This window comes from Meleagris gallopavo, chromosome 1 (assembly GCF_000146605.3).
Source record: "Meleagris gallopavo isolate NT-WF06-2002-E0010 breed Aviagen turkey brand Nicholas breeding stock chromosome 1, Turkey_5.1, whole genome shotgun sequence".
Classification (NCBI taxonomy): Eukaryota; Metazoa; Chordata; class Aves; order Galliformes; family Phasianidae; genus Meleagris; species Meleagris gallopavo.
The window spans coordinates 38,294,851-38,312,768 of record NC_015011.2 but is presented as its reverse complement, the minus strand read 5'-3'; the positions used below and the strand labels follow the sequence as shown (position 1 = coordinate 38,312,768).

The window sequence follows — 17,918 nt, the reverse complement described above, 5'->3', positions numbered from 1 at the left end:
TCCTGTCTGGCTGTCATTTAGTGCTGAAGTAAAAGCAAGCCTTCTATAATCAAAATATTTCATATTTTCCTTGATGCTTTATTGCCCTTGAGGTTCTGAGCTATACAGTTTTATAGGTCTTTCCCTAGAGGTAACTAATTGTGTCAGTGTTAGGAGTGTTCAATATTATAGGCAAAGGTCCTATTGTCATTTCACTTCCTGGACTGAGGATAGCAGAATCTTCTTCTCTTTATTAAGAACATGTCATCCTTTTCTTATTTCAAGAAAGATTTTTCTTTGGCTTTCTATGCTCAGGTGTCTCTAGGGAACATCATGGGCTTCTTCCAAGAAAAAGCACCATCTGTGTTGTTTGAGCACACTGGCATTTGACAGTGATGTTTTTTCTTTTTACTACAAACTCAAAAACTCTATGCAAATAGAAAGAAAGGCGGGGGGTGGGTGGGGGAGGAAGAAACCCACCGCATACATCAAGCAATTTACCAGCAATCTAAAAGCTTGCTCATTTGTGGGACAATTTCCATTATAAATGTATATGCAGTATAGCAATAAAACATGAGCACATTCCCCGCCAAAGTAAAAGGCACCACAAATCTTCTGTATAAAGACAATGGAAAGCGATGTTTGTACTGGAATGGTTCTCTCACCCCTTTGAGATCTGTATGTTCTTCCTTCTTATATTATGTAAACATTCATTATGTTCTGTGCAAGTCAGAAAGCTCTGGACAAAACCTTTCATTTTCTTTTCCCGGGGTACCAAGTTAGGAGTATACCCAATCTAGGATAGCAAGTGATTAGTATGATCTGGGGCTGCCACAGTAGTCACGTTAGAGGCTTGATAATTTAAGCCATGTAAATTGCTCTGACAGTGACATGATGTCACATTTAGGCAATTTTACTATGGTCAGCTTCCTGACCGATGTACAGCAGAAACCATGGCAGCAGTCATATTTATAGCTGATTCCTGCACCCAAGACAGTGGATCAAAATTCCCATTCTCAAATCTTCACTAACAATAGGCTGCTACTGCCACTATACAAAAGCAACCTAGACCAGCTGATCTATAATGTTTCTGATGAAGGAATTACAGATACATCAAGAATTGACATGTGACTGTGCATACAGCCTTAAGATAGAATTCCTCAAACGAGAAAAAATTCTGTTTTTCCTTCAGTACTTCAAAAGTTTGTTTAGAATAGAAAGATCTGGTCTCTATTCTCAACTGGGATTGGAGAGTGAATCCTTGTCGAAAAAGATGCTAACTGAGCAACAATCAGTATGCCAGCTAACGGTATACTCTACATTCTCCCTACAAACCAGGCAATAAGTTATTATTTCATTTGTAACTTACCTTGCTTGACTTGTGATCTACATTAAAAGTTGTAATTGCATCTTCAGTTTTTTTTCTGCCAGATTTAGTTATAATATATTCAGCCAGCCTATTAGCTAAATAGGTTTTTCCTGTGCCACTGGGTCCCGAAAGAATAATTCTGCGATGCTCCATCAGTAAATTAAAGTACCGCTGCGTAATTGGCTTAGGAATTAATGTGTCAAACACAAAACTGTCCAAACTGTTTTCTTCCACTCCTGGGAAAGAAAGGAAAGAAAAATGGCTTTTCTTCATCCATGCTAAGGTAAGTACAGGTTTGGACCAGCATCTGATGACATCAGCTCTAAGCAAGATAAGATACTTCCTAAACCAAAGACCTGTCAAGGACTCCATTAATGTGGAAATGCTGATATCCTTACGCAGGGGCAAAACATAAAACAGTGGCAGTGTGACTAAATGGATGGGAGAAAGCACATCAAAGTAAATGTGAAGAGAAAGGCTCAGTGAGGCAAAGATGTGTGTTTCAGACACTACAGGCAACTATGACTAAAAAAAAAAAAAAGGTCAATTTGACAGCTACAGGGGTTACTGGTTGTCAGATCCATACATGGAGAATTCTGAAGGCCACTCCCCTCCAACAGCAAATCCCTACAGCTATCAAAATGTTTCAAATTTTTGCTGAAGAATTGGGTAATACACTATCAAAATGTTTCAAATTTTTGCTGAAGAATTTGGTAATACATACATATTTTTTGTCACAGTCTATGGGTTTTTTCCTGTTTGTTAGCTTGCTCTTCTTTGTCCAGAAATTTACACTCTGTCGTAGTAATTTGGCAATTAGACAGAGGAGAGAGAAATTCTTAGGTTTACCTCAAAATGTCCCTGTGTTAGGTACTGTACAATGTCATACAGAGAGTTTATGTGATAAATGAATCCTTGAACTGGACACAAAATACAGAAAGGTCAGGCTTTAGGAAAGAAGAAAGAAGTTATGGAGAAATGTGTTGAAGAGCTGTACAGTGTCTGCAAAAATATTCTTAGGGTTTTACCTTTCAGGTTCACAGTGATGATGTTATTATCTCCAACCAGATATCCACAAGGCAGCAGTTCAGGCACTTCTAGGCTATGGGCTCTAATTACATCCCCTATACAATAGCTAGCAATGCAGTCAGAGCTTAAACCCAAGCTAGCAGCTGGATCCACTCGGAAAATATATTCCTGAAATTATATAAAAATACAAGATGTAGAAGTGGATGCAGTTATCGAATGAAAGCAGTATACCAAAGTATAGATGAATTCATTTGGAGAGGAGATTCTTGCAGTCAAATTCAATAGGAACCACCTATGATCATTTAAAAAAATACAGCAACATTAACAGCAAAGGTTAATAGTGGTGTTAGCTATATATTAAAAAAATGACTTGGTAAGACAAACCAAACACATAGGCTTTTTCTTAATTGAGAAAAGATATTGAATTAATATTTAAGTTATGTTTTTAATACCTTACCTTAAAGAGACGTCTGATTACACCATCTAAAACGTCCCATTTTGTTTTGCCGCTAACTCCAATTGATCCTATCAGATACGTATGCGATTTCTGATCCTGAAAAGACAGATACTTTGAAAACTAGGCTAAAAATTGTGGCAATAAACTTGCTATAAAGACTCCTAATTTTCCCAAATAAAGAAAAGTAGTGTCATTTGGTATATGATGTTACACGTCTGTTAATAGCCTCCATGCCAGAAATAGGTATAGGTGATATTACTTTGGTGCATATTTATACAGAAGGAAATACAGTATCTTATTCTTCTATAAGCTTTCATCAGTAATTATAAAGACCTGAATGTAAATAAAAGTTGCACTGTATTTATAATTTTTCTGCAACACAGAACATGAAAAAACAACTCTATTTCAAATTGATTACCCAGCAGCATATTCATAGTTGCACTCTAAGGGGTATAAAGCATATATCTAATTTATAACTACTTTTAAATGGAGCTAGCAAGTCCCAGAATGTATTACTACTAATTAAACTGAGAATTGGTAATGTCTGAGCCACAACAAAGGCAGGAGGAGGACATATGACTTTAGTCTATGGAGAGTGCCAAACTGAACACAGACAACAGGGCAAAAGGCTGCAGCCTTTTGGACATTTATTCACTTCCTGGCTGAAAACACTGAAAAGAGCTTAGTTACTGTAATGGAGGATGTGCCAGAGTAGTAATTTTGTGACTGCTGGGTAACACACTTACCTTGGATCGACTATAACCCTTATTTATAGTGACTAAAATTTTCACACTATGGCCCTCTTTGTGGAGTGCCCCATCTGTGACATCATCCAACAAAATATCTGCAATAAAAGACAAGAGATCTAAGAAATCATATCAATTATGTTCACTTCATCAGTTCAACACTTGCTCAAAGGGTTTTTTGATTAAAAACAAAGGTTGCCATCACAACAACTTGCAATCATTTTAATCTCTATTTATCTACATTTTTCCTTTTTCTGATAGAGAAGAAAAAGACAATTACAATTTGTCAATTTTTGAAGCAATATTAGTAGCATTAATCACATAGAAATGAATTGGGAAACCAAAAAGAAAGACATTTTTGCATTATAATTTTGCCTTTTCTTTCCTTCTTGAAAATTGTTCAAAACCATTCATCTACAAAGAGATGTTGTTTAAAGCTTAAATTGAGTTTATGTCTTTGGGCACTCACTATGCCCTTTATAATGCTGTCAGGAGAAAAACAACAAGTCATTGCAATGATATGTTTGCTGCTCCAGTAAAACAGAATTTTAATTTCCCTTTCTAGATTATTTTCTTGCCTTCTGTACATATGGCATGGATAGAACGCTTTTCCCCCATAGTACAGACATAAAAAGAGAATCCTTAGACAATCATTTTTCGTTCCTCCAGAACATGTGACTGTATTTAGCCATTTCTCTAAAAAAAGTTTTACTTTTCTTGGAGGTAAGGAGCAATTCTGATCTGCACTGTGCCTCTGTTCCTAGCTCCTCACTAAGTCCTTAAACGAGAATATGGAAGGATTTATTTCTGAGTGAACACTGAGCCTGTAGCTTTATTTCAACAAATAAAATGTCGTCCTCTAGAAGTTCTGTTGGAGTCTTTAATGTTAGACATTTAATCTGTCAAATTTGGAGAGTTTATGAATTTGCATTTTCTTCAAAGGTCAGCACAGTAATCCACAACCATAAATCCTGCTTATTCCCATTATTACGATTGAACAAATGCACTGACTTAGGTCATAGTTTGCACAAAGTCCAATTCCCCTCAAGTTAAAGAAGGTGAGATTCAATCATAGAAGTATTCGCTTGAAGCAAAAGAAAATAAAACTTACCAATATGACCTCAGTGAATGTATTAAAAATAAGTAGGTCCTCATGTAAAATATTTGACAGTTTACTCCAAGACCTAGAAAACTGAGGTCTAGAAAGCAGATTCTACTGGTTTGTTTACTTATTTATTTTTAATGGATCAGATGAAGCACATTTTGCTGTGAGCTTGAAAAAATCAAATCTCTGCATATTTTGTTCTAGGCAGCCAGTTCTTCTGTCCACTAACACTGAATGTTTCACTTCACTTGTTTGGCATTTTGGCATATATGATAAACCTTGAGAGTTTTCATAATGTCACAGTTTATCTGAGGGCAATTTAAAATATCTCTGATCCTCTAAAATTTTTCAGTTTCTAAATGACTCCTAGGTAGCCTTTCAATACAGTTTTCAGTAAGCCTTTAAGAACAAAGCACCATTCTTTGGCTAGAAAAAAAAATACATTTGCTTCTGAGAAGTCTCTCTCATGGACACAATAAGCTGAGAAGGTGCACCCAATGGGCCTAAACTCCAGATGCATGCCAATTGCTACCTACTGCTAGGCCTCTGATAGCATACCTAGCTATGCTATGATGGCCCCAGAAACCTTTTGGTAGGGCTTTAGCATGCTTTTCATCAGATAGTGCAGAGAAAGATCTGTACTAGTCCTTGTTTTTTGTTCTTCACTCTCACCTATCTAGAAGATATGGCCATATTCTTGGGAAGAGGCAGTGAATTGGTTTGGTGATTTCCATCTGACATTGGTTTCTTAGAAAATGCCATAGCACTTGTAATGTGAGGAGCAAAAGCCCTCAGTACCTGTCTTAGCTTAGTTCCCAACAGGATTCACCCCTTCATATCTCAGGGACTTTAGTTCAACAGTGCCTCAGAAACTCCAAAGACCCCAAAATTCCTAAAACTACCCTTCTGAAAATAAATAAATAATTTATTTATTTATTTATTTATTTATTTATTTATTTATATCTGTGTGCAAATGTGTGAGCAGGGACAATAGACAAACTTCTCTGTTTTTCACACTTCCTTGTATATCATGGTCCAATTTGATTTCATACATACTAAAAGGTAGTACCAGATTAAAAAAATAGATTGGAATGTAGATAAAAATATATTGATTTTCATATCAAATTGATCCTAACCAGAAGAAATATTTAAATATCCATGTAATTAATGACTGGCGAGATAATACGTCTGGCTGCCAACCCAAATTACAGTCAGGCAGTTTGGCCCATTCCCAGCTGTAGTCTTGCCTAGACTCTTTCTACAGTTATTAGCATTTTATTGCTTCCAGAGACTACATTATTCTTTCTGTGGAGTCTATGCTAATGAGTGCTGCTTTGCTTCTGCTGTGCTTCTGATTCTAATGTTAGAGACAGTACTTCTGTTTCTTGGCTACATTATCAAAACAAATGCAGAAGACTTATTGTCATAAATTCTGTGGCATGGAAAATAATGAAATGTTAATGTTCAGGATGTACACCACAGTTCTGCTTGCTTTCTCTCATTCATGGAAGACAATGAGTGCTTAATAAGGCCAGGCAGGATTTAGCTCCTGTGATGAATGATTTTTTGGTCCAACATGGGCTAGCTAGCTGTATCACATAAAGCATACGTAAGGAATAAAGCTAACTGAGACCACCTTCTGCTCAACATGCAAATGTGATGTTAAGGAAGATGACCAAAGAGATCGCTAAATAAACAAGGAAAGTTGCATGTACTACACTGATATTTGTCCCATATGGTCATGAGAATCTGTCTATACTGTTATTTTCAGAAATGTCTGTCAACTTTATTCCTCATCTCCATTACTGAACGTGTATCTGATGTTCATATGAGTGATATGAGGCATTTTAATTTTCATGTATATTTCTTAAGAAGATGAAAACTAATAAATTATTATAAATTGATGAGTCATGCAGGTGCTCAAAATATGTTTACCTGATGTAACAGATTCAGTGATGTTTAAATTGTTCAGAGAAAGTCCTAGCGACTGCCGTGATGAAGAAGATGATGTGCTACTTGAAGACTCTGATGATGGCCGGGCAGGTTTTCCAGTATTTCCAGTCTCTGCCTTTAGACGATCATTTTCAGCTTTCAATATCTCAATTTCATTCTGTATTCAAAAGAAATCAACATGAAAGCACAGGAGGTTATTCTTTTAGAAAACCACTGATAGTGCTCTTTCTGGTGCCTGCTGTTCACCTGGAGGAGATAAGTGGCTCAGCAGTTTATTTGCAGCATGTAGCAGTGTATCAGAAGCATAAACTCAATGAATGAAAAGTGGATTGCCCTTACGCTTGAAATGGTAGGAAAAGTCCTACAACATTGTTCTAGCTTTTGCCTCAACATACGTCACAAACACCATATTCTCCAAGATTCCACGTTTCTTGTACAGCTGACCATAGTTCAAGTACAGTGGAAAATTCTTTAGCTACTCCCAGTTTTAGAAGCTATTTTTAATTGCCAAGTAACTTAGATAAGTTATTAGCAAAATCTTAGATATATCAACATTTCTAAAGTTATGAAAATGATTACTGACACTGAAGGTAAAATATTCTTCTTCACAGAGGAGAAAGAAAATTAAAAATAAACAATTAGAAACTGATATTTTAACAGTTTCATAACCTTCCTTGTTATCAGATAAGATTTCTTGATCATTCAGACATGGGATTGGCCATGCAATGGCCAGCAAATCCTCTGATGAAAATACACAATGACAGATGAATCAGCACAACTAGAACTTTTTTTTTAACTAAGTTCTCTGTGATGCTAGGTGATTACTACATAATAACAATAAAATGAAATAATAAATAATAAAACGCAATAATAAAATGAAAACAGCCTGACAACAGCTTGGTACCAGGTAGAGCTAGTTTTCAGTCACATCACAAAGCACAGCACAAAGCAATGTTTATTCTCGCACACTGTTTTGCACATCAAATTTAATTCCAGATTCATTAACACTCTGCTAAAAGCCTTTTTATGAAGGCTGTTCAGCCACATTATACAAGTAAATCATATAGGATATTAGCACAGAAAAATGCAACTGCTACAAAATAAAAAGATGTTATTGGCAAAGATGAGAAAAAACTGAAATGGAAGGGTCAAAACAGAAAATTATTGACAGAAGGAAACAGGTGAATGTACCATTTAGCCTTGCCATCATATCAGGAGCTATGGTGAAACAAGTAATGTAATTTCAATCTACTCCACACTACATACTGACTAATCATACAGCTCTTAGCAGAGCTTCAGATTTTTTGCAGTGCTTAGAATTCACACAGCATTCTTATACCTTCCTCACCAATCCTACTCTTCCCCTTTCCTAATCCCCACCCATCCTCCAAAATGTCAGAGTCTGTCATCTCCAAGGTGGCTGTTTGTCTGACTGGGAAAACTTGAGAAGAATTGGTGATTACAAAGGGAAGCATCTGATGTAGTTACCTCTGCCCAGTTTTGGTGAAATTAAAGCTTTGGAGGCATGAAACTATGTCAAATCCCTCTCTTGGGGAAGTTCAACTTGTTTAGGTCTTCATATCCCAGTGTAAGATTGTGTCCTGTCTATATGAACATTGTGGGTATTTCTGAGCATGCAGCTCTAGACAATTTTGTGACAGAACTGAGTCCCACAGAGCTCCATGCCACACTGAAGCATGACATTCTTTCTGCATCTTTTCAGCCACATGAAAGGAAAAGTCTTCTGAAATAGTAAAATGTGTTCAGGAAACAGTTGGAGCACTATCACAAGTAATAATGTGGTGAAAACTGAGTGATGCTGGATACAATAATACAGTTCAATTTTACATAGTTTGCCTCTGGAAGCCATGACTAGGTTAGGAATTAGACATGAAGAGAGAATATGCGCATATTTATTGCCCCTTGGCTAAAGCATTTAAAGATCTACAGAAATCACTTCTTGATCTGCTTATCTGTCATGCACCTTTCACCAGATACAGAGTATAATGGATTTTATCTTTTTCCACCTCTCGCAGCCATTTTAACTGATAATATAAATGCTAGGGCTGCTATCATTGTAAGATGAACACTTCTTAGCCTTTTGAAGCACTGTCAATCTTGTAGTTTGCTGCATATCAACACCTACCTGAAACAAAGCAGAGGAAACACACCAAGCATACTTTTGGTGTGCACCCCTGTCATCGCTTTAGCTACTGCACTGACCTGCATGCGGTTCATGGCCTCCCGAATCTGATCCAGATGATGTGCAGAGCTGAGGGCTTCAAGACGAATGTCCGTTAATTTTAGCTCTTTCTCTCTCAGCTCACTCTTTAGCTGAAGAATAATTTCAGCCTCTGCCTCCGTGCACTCACAGATCCTAAAAAGGAGCAGGTGACAGGCAGGAGATTAAAGGAAGATTCTCCCCCCAAAGCAGTACCAATACTAAACATCAAAGTACAGAAAACGCTTGCTGCTGGTGAAACCCTATGAGTGAAGAGAGAATCTTATCAAAGAAACATGAAAAGGCTTAAATTGCAAATTAAAAAAGGGAAAAACCTCCTCCAGATGAAATGATCAGCTTGCTTTGTACCTTCCTATTTTAGTTAGATCACTACAGAAAACCCTTTCACGAATCTCTTTTTGGCTGTGCATCACCCATGAGCTTTAACTTGATTTTTCTGCATCTTTTCTTCAGTGTAAAGGTTATGATTTTTCTAAGCACTAATAGTAAGAACTGAAGTATGCTGGTCAAACTGTGCTACTGACACTGATTATCTTTAAGGCACAATTTTTTTTTCTGCTTTGAACAGACATTGATTTGTTATCCAGAAGATTTTAATCCATATTGGTTTTAATTGATCCATTTTCCTATTGTTTTGGAAATCTACAGTGTCTAAATTAAAAGTGTTTTTTCTTAAATAGCTTTTTTTTCCCCCTTGAATACAGAATTAAAAGTAGTCACCATATGATTACTTTTTGTATTAATTTTAAGGGAAGAAACCATTATTTTATGAGAAAAGATAAAAACATGACCAGCTGAGGCATTCAGCAACTCTTCAAATCTCGTTTCAGATTGTTTGGTATCTGTGTGTCTATCACACCCAGATCCATTGCATAACAGAACCAGTGCAAAATAGAACACTGAATTTTGGACCCATTGTTATACTGTGCAAAATTTTCAGCTAGTTCACCAAATGTTATTCATTTCTTATTACTGAAACTGTAAACAGTTAATATCTGCAGAACAATTTAAATATAAAACACATTTTATGACGATAAGTATTATTATTATTATTGTAATTATTACTACTAATACTACAAACAAGAAACAGAGGTCAAATTTAATCGCCAAATGCATGCAAATGCATTTTGGAGGAGAAGATGCAGCACTTTTCAGGTCAGCAGCTGGGTACACAACTCCATGCCCCACACTCAGTTTTACCGGGATCTATGCCTGTAGACCACGTGACCATTTTGCCTTTTCTTTGGTGCCCAGCCTAGAGAGGACCTGCACACACACGCATTGGACAGATGCAATTGGAAGAAAGTAAAGTCAGAGTTTTAGAACAAGAAACTCAGAGCAAGAAAAAATGCAAAGAAACTACAAGCAAATGGAAGATGATGAAGTTCATTGGAAATAAAAAATATGGCAAACTGAAGAAGAAAAAGAAAGAATATTATTCACAACACACACAAATATTTTAAATGTGAGCAGAGTGAAAAAAAAGAAGCATATACTCGGATTTTTTTTCCAAATATTATGCCACAATTCTTGGTTTGGAGTGCTCATACCTACACTAACAAAATAAGAAACGAAATTTCATTTAAATCCATATTTTAGCTCATAAAATAACTTTGACAGCTGGGAAGTCACCTAAATATTTTTTCATTATTTTCTTTCGGGCCTTTTTTCAGTACATTATGAGAAGGAGTACAAAAAAAAACACCTTGACAAACATCTTCAAAGTAGATAAAAACTAAGCAGAAAGCCTGGATATGGTTCTAGAAAAATCAGGAAATCAGGAAGATGCCGTCTAGATTGTTAGCAGAATGGAAGCAGAAAGTATGAAACAATTTTTGTTTTGCAGTTCTTCAACATGCAGTTCCTACATCTATAAAGTCAAGAAAGATGTTCAGGCTTCATCAAAAAGGGAAAAAAAAAATAAAAATAATTAAAAAAAGGAATAGTCAGCATTCCTGAGCAGCCAGGAGGAAAAAAAAAAAAGGCAGAATTCTGATCGGCAGAAAAAAAATTTTAAATGTTTATGAATAATTTTAAGTTTTCTCTCTTTTGACAGTTGCAGGATTGTCAAATCATTAGGTTATTTTGGGTGAAGAGAACATCTTTAAACAGCAACTGCTGACAATTATGAAAGACAACAGAATTTTAAATGGTGCAATGGAAAAAAGTCCTGCAAAGAAAGTCACATTGTCAGTATGACAGAAAAAAAAATAATCTGAAGAAATATATTTTATGTGAAAAAAATGAACTTATTATATCCTTTGTAGAAAGCTCACAATAATAAAAAATTGATCCAAAAGATCAGTGTCCAGAAATGTTACAGACAAAGAACTAGAAGGGCATTAATTAGACAGAGCTTAGGAAGACAATGCTCAGAAACCTGAGCAATCATGGGAAGAGCTTGGAATAAAAAGACATGTAGTATTGTTCTTGATAAATCCAAGTGACTGGGACATCTAGACAGTAAGTCAAAAAGATACAGTTGGAAGAAAAAAAAAAGTTATGAAAGCAGATCTGTGAATCATGAATAGATAATTTTGTTGAAGAACAGTATTGTGTTTAACTTCAAGCACTTTCTATTTAGGTTTTTACTGATGATTTTAAGATTGATAGCAAATCAGACTGAAGGGTACCAAACACAGAAATTATTCCTCAAATACACGCATATACCTGAAATCATAAAAGTGTGAGCTTCACATAAAATGCCTAATAAAACTAGACATCTAGATGAGTTACTCTTTAATAGGCTGCATGGAATATGTGAAATGAAAAACATTTATTGTGGAGCAGTTTCTTTTATGCAAATATTTGCTGCCTAAACCTGGTAATAAAAATCCTTACAATCTATCAAAAATTGATCGTAAAAAGATGCATACCAAACATACGAAAACTCTACTCTAAACTTCAGCCATCGTTTACAAGAAGAGAATTCCCTGCATGCTCTAAGGAAGAATAGTTCTGAACTGGTTACTCTCAGAGCAAGAAAAGGAAGGTGGATGGCAGTTGTATATGCTTGAGTGAGTGTTCATGGAGGATGATTTATTTACCCATGTTGGAAAAAACTAGGATTGAATTTAAAGGCATTAGGAAAAAAAACCAAAGGTAGGAGAATATGATTGGGAACTGAGAATTCAATAAGAACGTATTGAAAATAAAAACAATGACAAGAGCACAATGATTTCATAGTGAAGAAATGAGATAACTTCTTCTGACTGATGATTTGTTCTCAGCCCTAACAGAGTAAAGATGTTGATCAGAATAAAATTAAAAGGTAAAGTCCTGCAAAAAAAAATTCAAGCTGAAGAAGCAGGGGAAATTGATTTAAAAAAGGATATAAATTAGTAGTTGCATAGTAGAAAAAGCAAGAACAGAAGGGATGAACATAGTTGTTAATGGTATAGGAAGAGCACAGCATAAACTTTTGAGGCATTCATTTCTAGAGATTTGTACCTAGATGATTTGGGATAAAAGCTGTGAAAAGAAGAGAGAATATTCTAAGAAAAAGCTGCTGGAAAATAAGTGTGTAAATGGAGTAAATCTGGCAAATGGACAAAGTAAGGGTTTAAAAGACCATGACAGCTAGCCACTTTGAGGAGGTCTTCACAGCTCATCCCATTTGGATAGAAAGGTTTGTTGAGGGAGAGACTTACGCAGAAGCTGATTGTGACGGTTTCATTGATGTTGCCCCGCACTCTCCTGAGCTGTGGGGCAATTTGGGTGATGAAGGAAGAGAGGAGTCTGTTTGTTCTTCGATGTCAGAATGGGAGGAGGGAGGCTTGGTGGACTTCTTCTTTCCAAAGGCCTGTTTGAAAGAGCTTCTTAGCTGGAAAATAAACACAGATCAAGATTATTTCCCTCATCTCAGTAATCTGCATGCAGGTCATGTTTTGAAGAGTTAGTTTGCAGATGCCATCCTAGCTACTGCCTGAGGTCAGTATACAGAAGCAAGGTATTAACATATGCAACACGGTATCTCTAAAAACATGATACAGTGTTTGTTTTTCATTTATTAATCCAGCACAGCGCAAACATAAGTCTTTGGAAAAGATGCAGGACTGAGTGTTGCAGCTCTGGGAGAGAGGGGTGCTCATTTAAAGCCAGTAGACCCCAGAGGAATCCCATTCCCATGGCATTCCCCTCCAGGGATGGCTTTAAATAACCACTTCACATCTAGGTACAGGCAGATCCTGGTGTTCCTAAATGCTGAAATCAAAAGACAAGTCCAATTTATTAGGTTTGCCAATTGACTAAAATTTGAACGGTCAAACCATTTCAATGCTATGATTTGGATCACAAACGAGAAGACTTAAGTTGGGATGTAAGATTTGCTTTGTTGAACTGCTAAGAAGAACGTTAGCTGAAAGGTATCTACTCTGTGCTGCCGTTTCCTTTAGAACAGTAAGATCTCTGAATATACAAGCATTGCGTTTTTTCTCTAGAAGCTTTGCTGGCATTGAAAAGGGACAGAATAGCCAAAGAGCCATTTATTTCAGGAGCCAAGATGAGAACAGTTTTGTTTACATTGAATTGTAACTAGCCCATTCTTTGATACCTTCGTCTAAATACAGAAATTGATCATCTTAGGAGGAATATGTTGCTTTATTTATTTATTTTCAGAAAGTTGTTCTGATTTAAAATTGTATAAAACTCAATGACAAACGTCTACAAAAAAAAATGAGGTACTCAAACATTTTATTTTCATGATGTAACTGGGGAGTGTGACCACTGACCAGAGAAACATTGCTTAAGTATTTTTCTATTTTTCAGATCATGAAATCTAACGAGAAAGAAATGGATTTTGGCTACACTCCCCCCTTTCTAGAGTCTAAACTTTGAGATTAAAATGAATGAAGAGAAACTGAGAAGACAAACAAGATAATCTGTTTTTAGGAGGTATAAAAGCCTACTGCCAAAATAAATAGCAATCATGCCAAGATAGGGTTCTTTATAGATGCATGCCAAATTTTCCATGGTACATATTCACCTCACTTCCTCTAGAGTTCACCTTGCAGAAACATGAAAGAGTGTGGAATTACAAATCAAGGGAATGAAGGCTGATCAGTACTTTAAAACAAATGTTTACGCAGGTAATACTTCTAGAGCAACAAAAACATATTTTCTGATTATTAACTGTAAATATTTGATTAAATCCTTAGTACCATGTGGTATTTGTGTGTTCCTGTGGGGAAGTATCTTACTTTCTTTAAACACTATACTAATTTCACATGATAATTCTTAACAGATTTCAACTCCCTTCACAGCTAGATAATGTATTTGAGTCAAGTTTTTGAGTCAAACTCTTACTGAAGAAAAATTAAGTGGGATTTCAACATGGTCCATATATATTTTAAGGTAATTTCCAGTTGCTATTATTAATATAGTTTTTAAAATTATCCTGACTTATGCAAATAAATCCCCATTAGTATTCAACAATTTTTAGTTTGCTAGTAGTGTCACAGTATGTATCACAAGTGAATTGCTTTGCATCTGTCTGGCCCAACATGAATACTGTAGACAAAATGGGCCAAGTTTCCTACAGCATAGGAAATGACATAGTAGATAAAAGATAGGTTTAGACCTGTTGGGCACTTACCCAGTTTTTCTTTTTCTTTTTTTTGGAGTCAGCATCATTACCACTGCCAATACTGGAGTGGCTTGTTGCACTGTTGATGCTGGAAACACTTTCTGAAGAATGTTGCCGTCTAATACGTAAATCTAAATAAAAAACAAAAAAGAAAGAAAAAAGAAAAAAAAGAAATACATTGAAAGATATCTGACTAGGAAATATAAGGAGATATAGACTCTACTTAAAGGTGATTTTTTCTTGTATTATACAGCACCACCCTCCTCAGCTGAAGCCTAAATGCACATAAATGGCATTGATTCTTACTGTGGCTTGTATCCAACCTACTGCAGCTTGTGAGAAACCGAATGGGAGTCAATGGAGATGCACTCAGAATATGTATGTGATTCTCTGGATGGGAAGGCATGAGGGCAATGACCATGAACAGCAATTATGCAGATGTAACTTCACAGCAAAGCAGCTTTTGCTACAGATGGATTATTTAAGTTATCAAATGTGCTATAGGACTTTTTTTTTTGTTTGTTTGTTTGAGAGTATAGGCACTATATAACTTGTAGATGGCCTAATCAGAATTCCTTGATTTCTAACAGAAATAAGTAGGTAGGTTCATTTAAAACAAATGAAACAGAAAAAGAATTGGAGATTACTAAAATGATGGCTGAGGCTTTTGAGTTTCAATTTCTTACAAGTTTCTAATATCTATAATTTAATCACTGAAATATATTCTTGGAGAACATACTCACTAATACCAAAGTATATCACTTTTTAAGTTAATTTTTTACTTTCAAGAAGTTGCATTTCATACAATTAAATGATCTCAGGACAGAGATCCAAGTAATGACCTCTTTAAGCAAAGACCAATGATGCTGTCAAAAATGAATGCTATTATTTTTTTTTCTGCAAGTGATTACTTTGCTATTGCTCATCAACACACACCTGTGAAGTATATATTTATCACATAACATCCGCCAAACCACATGACAAATTAATTCAGAATCCAGAATTTAAAATGCCTGGTCTCCTGCACTGCTTTGGCAACTTGTGAAGAGAGAGACCAGTTGTTGTCAGTCTGTCTCTTAATGATTAAAACAAGTTGCAGTGCTACATCTTATGCTGCATTTCCAAGGTATAACAAAGTTTTGCCTTAAGATTTCACTGGAGTCTTGGGATTACTTCAATATACAACTGCAGCAACAGGTTTAACTCTTGAAATCTCTTGACAGGCCATGTCTGGCCACCCAGTTCTGAGATGATAAGGTTCCCAGAACTCTTCAGCAAAGAGGAGATACAGGCAAGGTTTCCAGCCATGGAAATACCACAAGTATGCCTACAACTTGCTTCAGAACATGCTTGCTTTTGCAACAGAGCCCCCAAAACAACAGGTAAGTAGTGATCAGCCTTTTTTTTTTTTTTTTTTAACCTTGAAGAGAAACTGTATTTATTTTAATTTATTTTAATTGTGACACAAGCATACCTTTGTGGGTGTGATCAGGGCCATTCAGAGCTCCTTGAATAGCAGCCTGTGCAGCAGAATTCTGGGCTTTCAGCATTTCAATGGTTTCCCGTAGCTCTATAAGCTCAGATTCCTATGGAAAGGGAAATGAGAGCTGGAAATATATGGCACGAAAACAATATTTATCGAAGCCAAGAAAAGTGACAATAGTGATCAAACTGAAGTACCATAAGACTGTCAGGATGAACACAAGGATGACAGAAATTTCAAGTAGAATCTCTCCAACGATATTAAACTAAACTAATGTATAATTGTGTATTTTTTTCTATGCAATGTGATTATGTTATCCCTAAGGAGAAGAAATCCTTTTTTATATATCAAATTTGATCTAAAAGGAGTCTTGGTTGAATACTCTTTATTAAGTGGAAAAAAAAAGACAAAAACTTTATTGGCAAGAGGCAATAAAACCACTTGGATTATATCTTTTGTATCTTTCAGAATGAGAGGCTACTCTTTAGTGGCTGAAACTCAATCTAAATTTGTGTACTTCTCAGTAATACTAAAAAATGAATAAATAATTCGATTACAAAAAAAATCTGTTTAACAGTGACTGTCTTGTAATTTAAAGTGAAATTACTCTACTTCAGTGCAGGAAGTTCTGTACTGAAATGTAGAGTCGATTTTAATTACAAAAACACCTTTTTATAGTGATGTGTTAAAACCTTTCCTTCCAGTCCTTATTTATGTAACGAAGATTAAAGGAATTTAATCTCAACACCAGGGAAAAGAAAAGAAGGGATGTTACAAATCTTAGGTGGAAAAAGCTTGCTTATGAGATGATTTGTTTCAAAGTATTTAATCTCTTCTGGAAAGAAAATATTTGAGGGAAATTATACTTTGTAAAAAGTTGATTTTGAAATAAAACTTTTTATTTATTTAATAATTGTGCTTTAAAAAAAAAAAAAGAAACAAAGCAACATCAATATTATCTGCCCAGCTCACAATGCATCTTGCAATATTTCATGTCTTGGTCCTCAATCAGTCTGCAAAATTTTATTTTATACATAGGTACACTGATTTTAGAGGTGAGAAACAGTTCACTGATATACAGTTTCTTTCAGAGTTTGGCTCACTGAGACCCCTTACTTTATAGGACAGTGTTCTATTAAGGGCAGAAGACAGTTATAAAAGTTCAATATTGAAACGTGCTAAGCACCCCCCTAATCTTCAGCTGGGGACAAAACCTCACATTAAATTTATTAGCTACCAGGTTTTTGTTTCTTCCCTGACAGTCACAGCAGCACGTGGAAAACCAAAACTGTTTTTAAGTGAACAGGCACACCCAGCCTGCATTAACAATGAATGAAGGCATTTTTCTCTGCCTAGAGTCCTTCCCTTCTCATAGTGTTCTCATTCTGACAAAGTTGTTAGGCTGGGCTATGACTGGTCTTTGTTACAGGATCTTTCAGTATGGATTAATTTAGAAATGCACACATTTAATTAAAATCTGGAAGCAAAGATTTTATCATCAAGCTATTCTGTGATATTGTATGGATAACCCTGATGTGCCGAGTTTAATTCTCCTGGAGCTTTATGAAGATTTGATCACAACAGCCATTAAGGAAAGATCTGTCTGCCTTACTGACTCCTGTGTTTCTGTTTCCCTTCAATGTTTTTTAAACAAAACTGTAATACAATCTGCTGACTTCATTCCTCATTACAGCATCTTCTCTGGTAAACATACCTTTTGCTCAGCTGTCATTGTAAGACTTTGCAAACGGCCAGTCATATTTCCCAAGCTTTTTTCAAAAGCTGCTACTAGATGAGCCTGTGAAAGAAACAGAAGACATCACTACTTGTGGTAATTGGTCTTACTTGCATTGTAAAACTTCAAGAAATTGTGGGATGCTCTATACATTTTGGCAGGACAAACAAGACTTCATAAAAGTCAGCACTCCCAGTTTGGGCTTTCCCCCAGATCTATTTCTTCTTCTTTTTTTT

General features: G+C 35.8%; 1 protein-coding gene across 9 annotated transcripts in view; it reads right to left on the bottom strand.

The window, feature by feature from the left end:
- Positions 1 to 17,918, bottom strand: part of NAV3 (neuron navigator 3) — a 396,053-nt gene that overhangs the window by 10,881 nt on the left and 367,254 nt on the right. For 8 of the 9 annotated variants that reach the window (XM_031553711.1, XM_031553705.1, XM_031553708.1 and 5 more), the window contains 11 exons: positions 17,662 to 17,745; positions 15,939 to 16,050; positions 14,474 to 14,595; positions 13,865 to 13,885; positions 12,531 to 12,703; positions 8,862 to 9,015; positions 6,621 to 6,795; positions 3,581 to 3,678; positions 2,835 to 2,930; positions 2,377 to 2,545; positions 1,349 to 1,584 (listed from right to left, as the gene is read on the bottom strand). In XM_031553711.1, coding sequence (XP_031409571.1) covers positions 1,349 to 1,584; positions 2,377 to 2,545; positions 2,835 to 2,930; positions 3,581 to 3,678; positions 6,621 to 6,795; positions 8,862 to 9,015; positions 12,531 to 12,703; positions 13,865 to 13,885; positions 14,474 to 14,595; positions 15,939 to 16,050; positions 17,662 to 17,745 — 1,440 coding nt within the window. The remainder of the gene's footprint in view (positions 1 to 1,348; positions 1,585 to 2,376; positions 2,546 to 2,834; positions 2,931 to 3,580; positions 3,679 to 6,620; positions 6,796 to 8,861; positions 9,016 to 12,530; positions 12,704 to 13,864; positions 13,886 to 14,473; positions 14,596 to 15,938; positions 16,051 to 17,661; positions 17,746 to 17,918) is intronic. The other variant, XM_010708375.3, reaches the window with a different exon arrangement.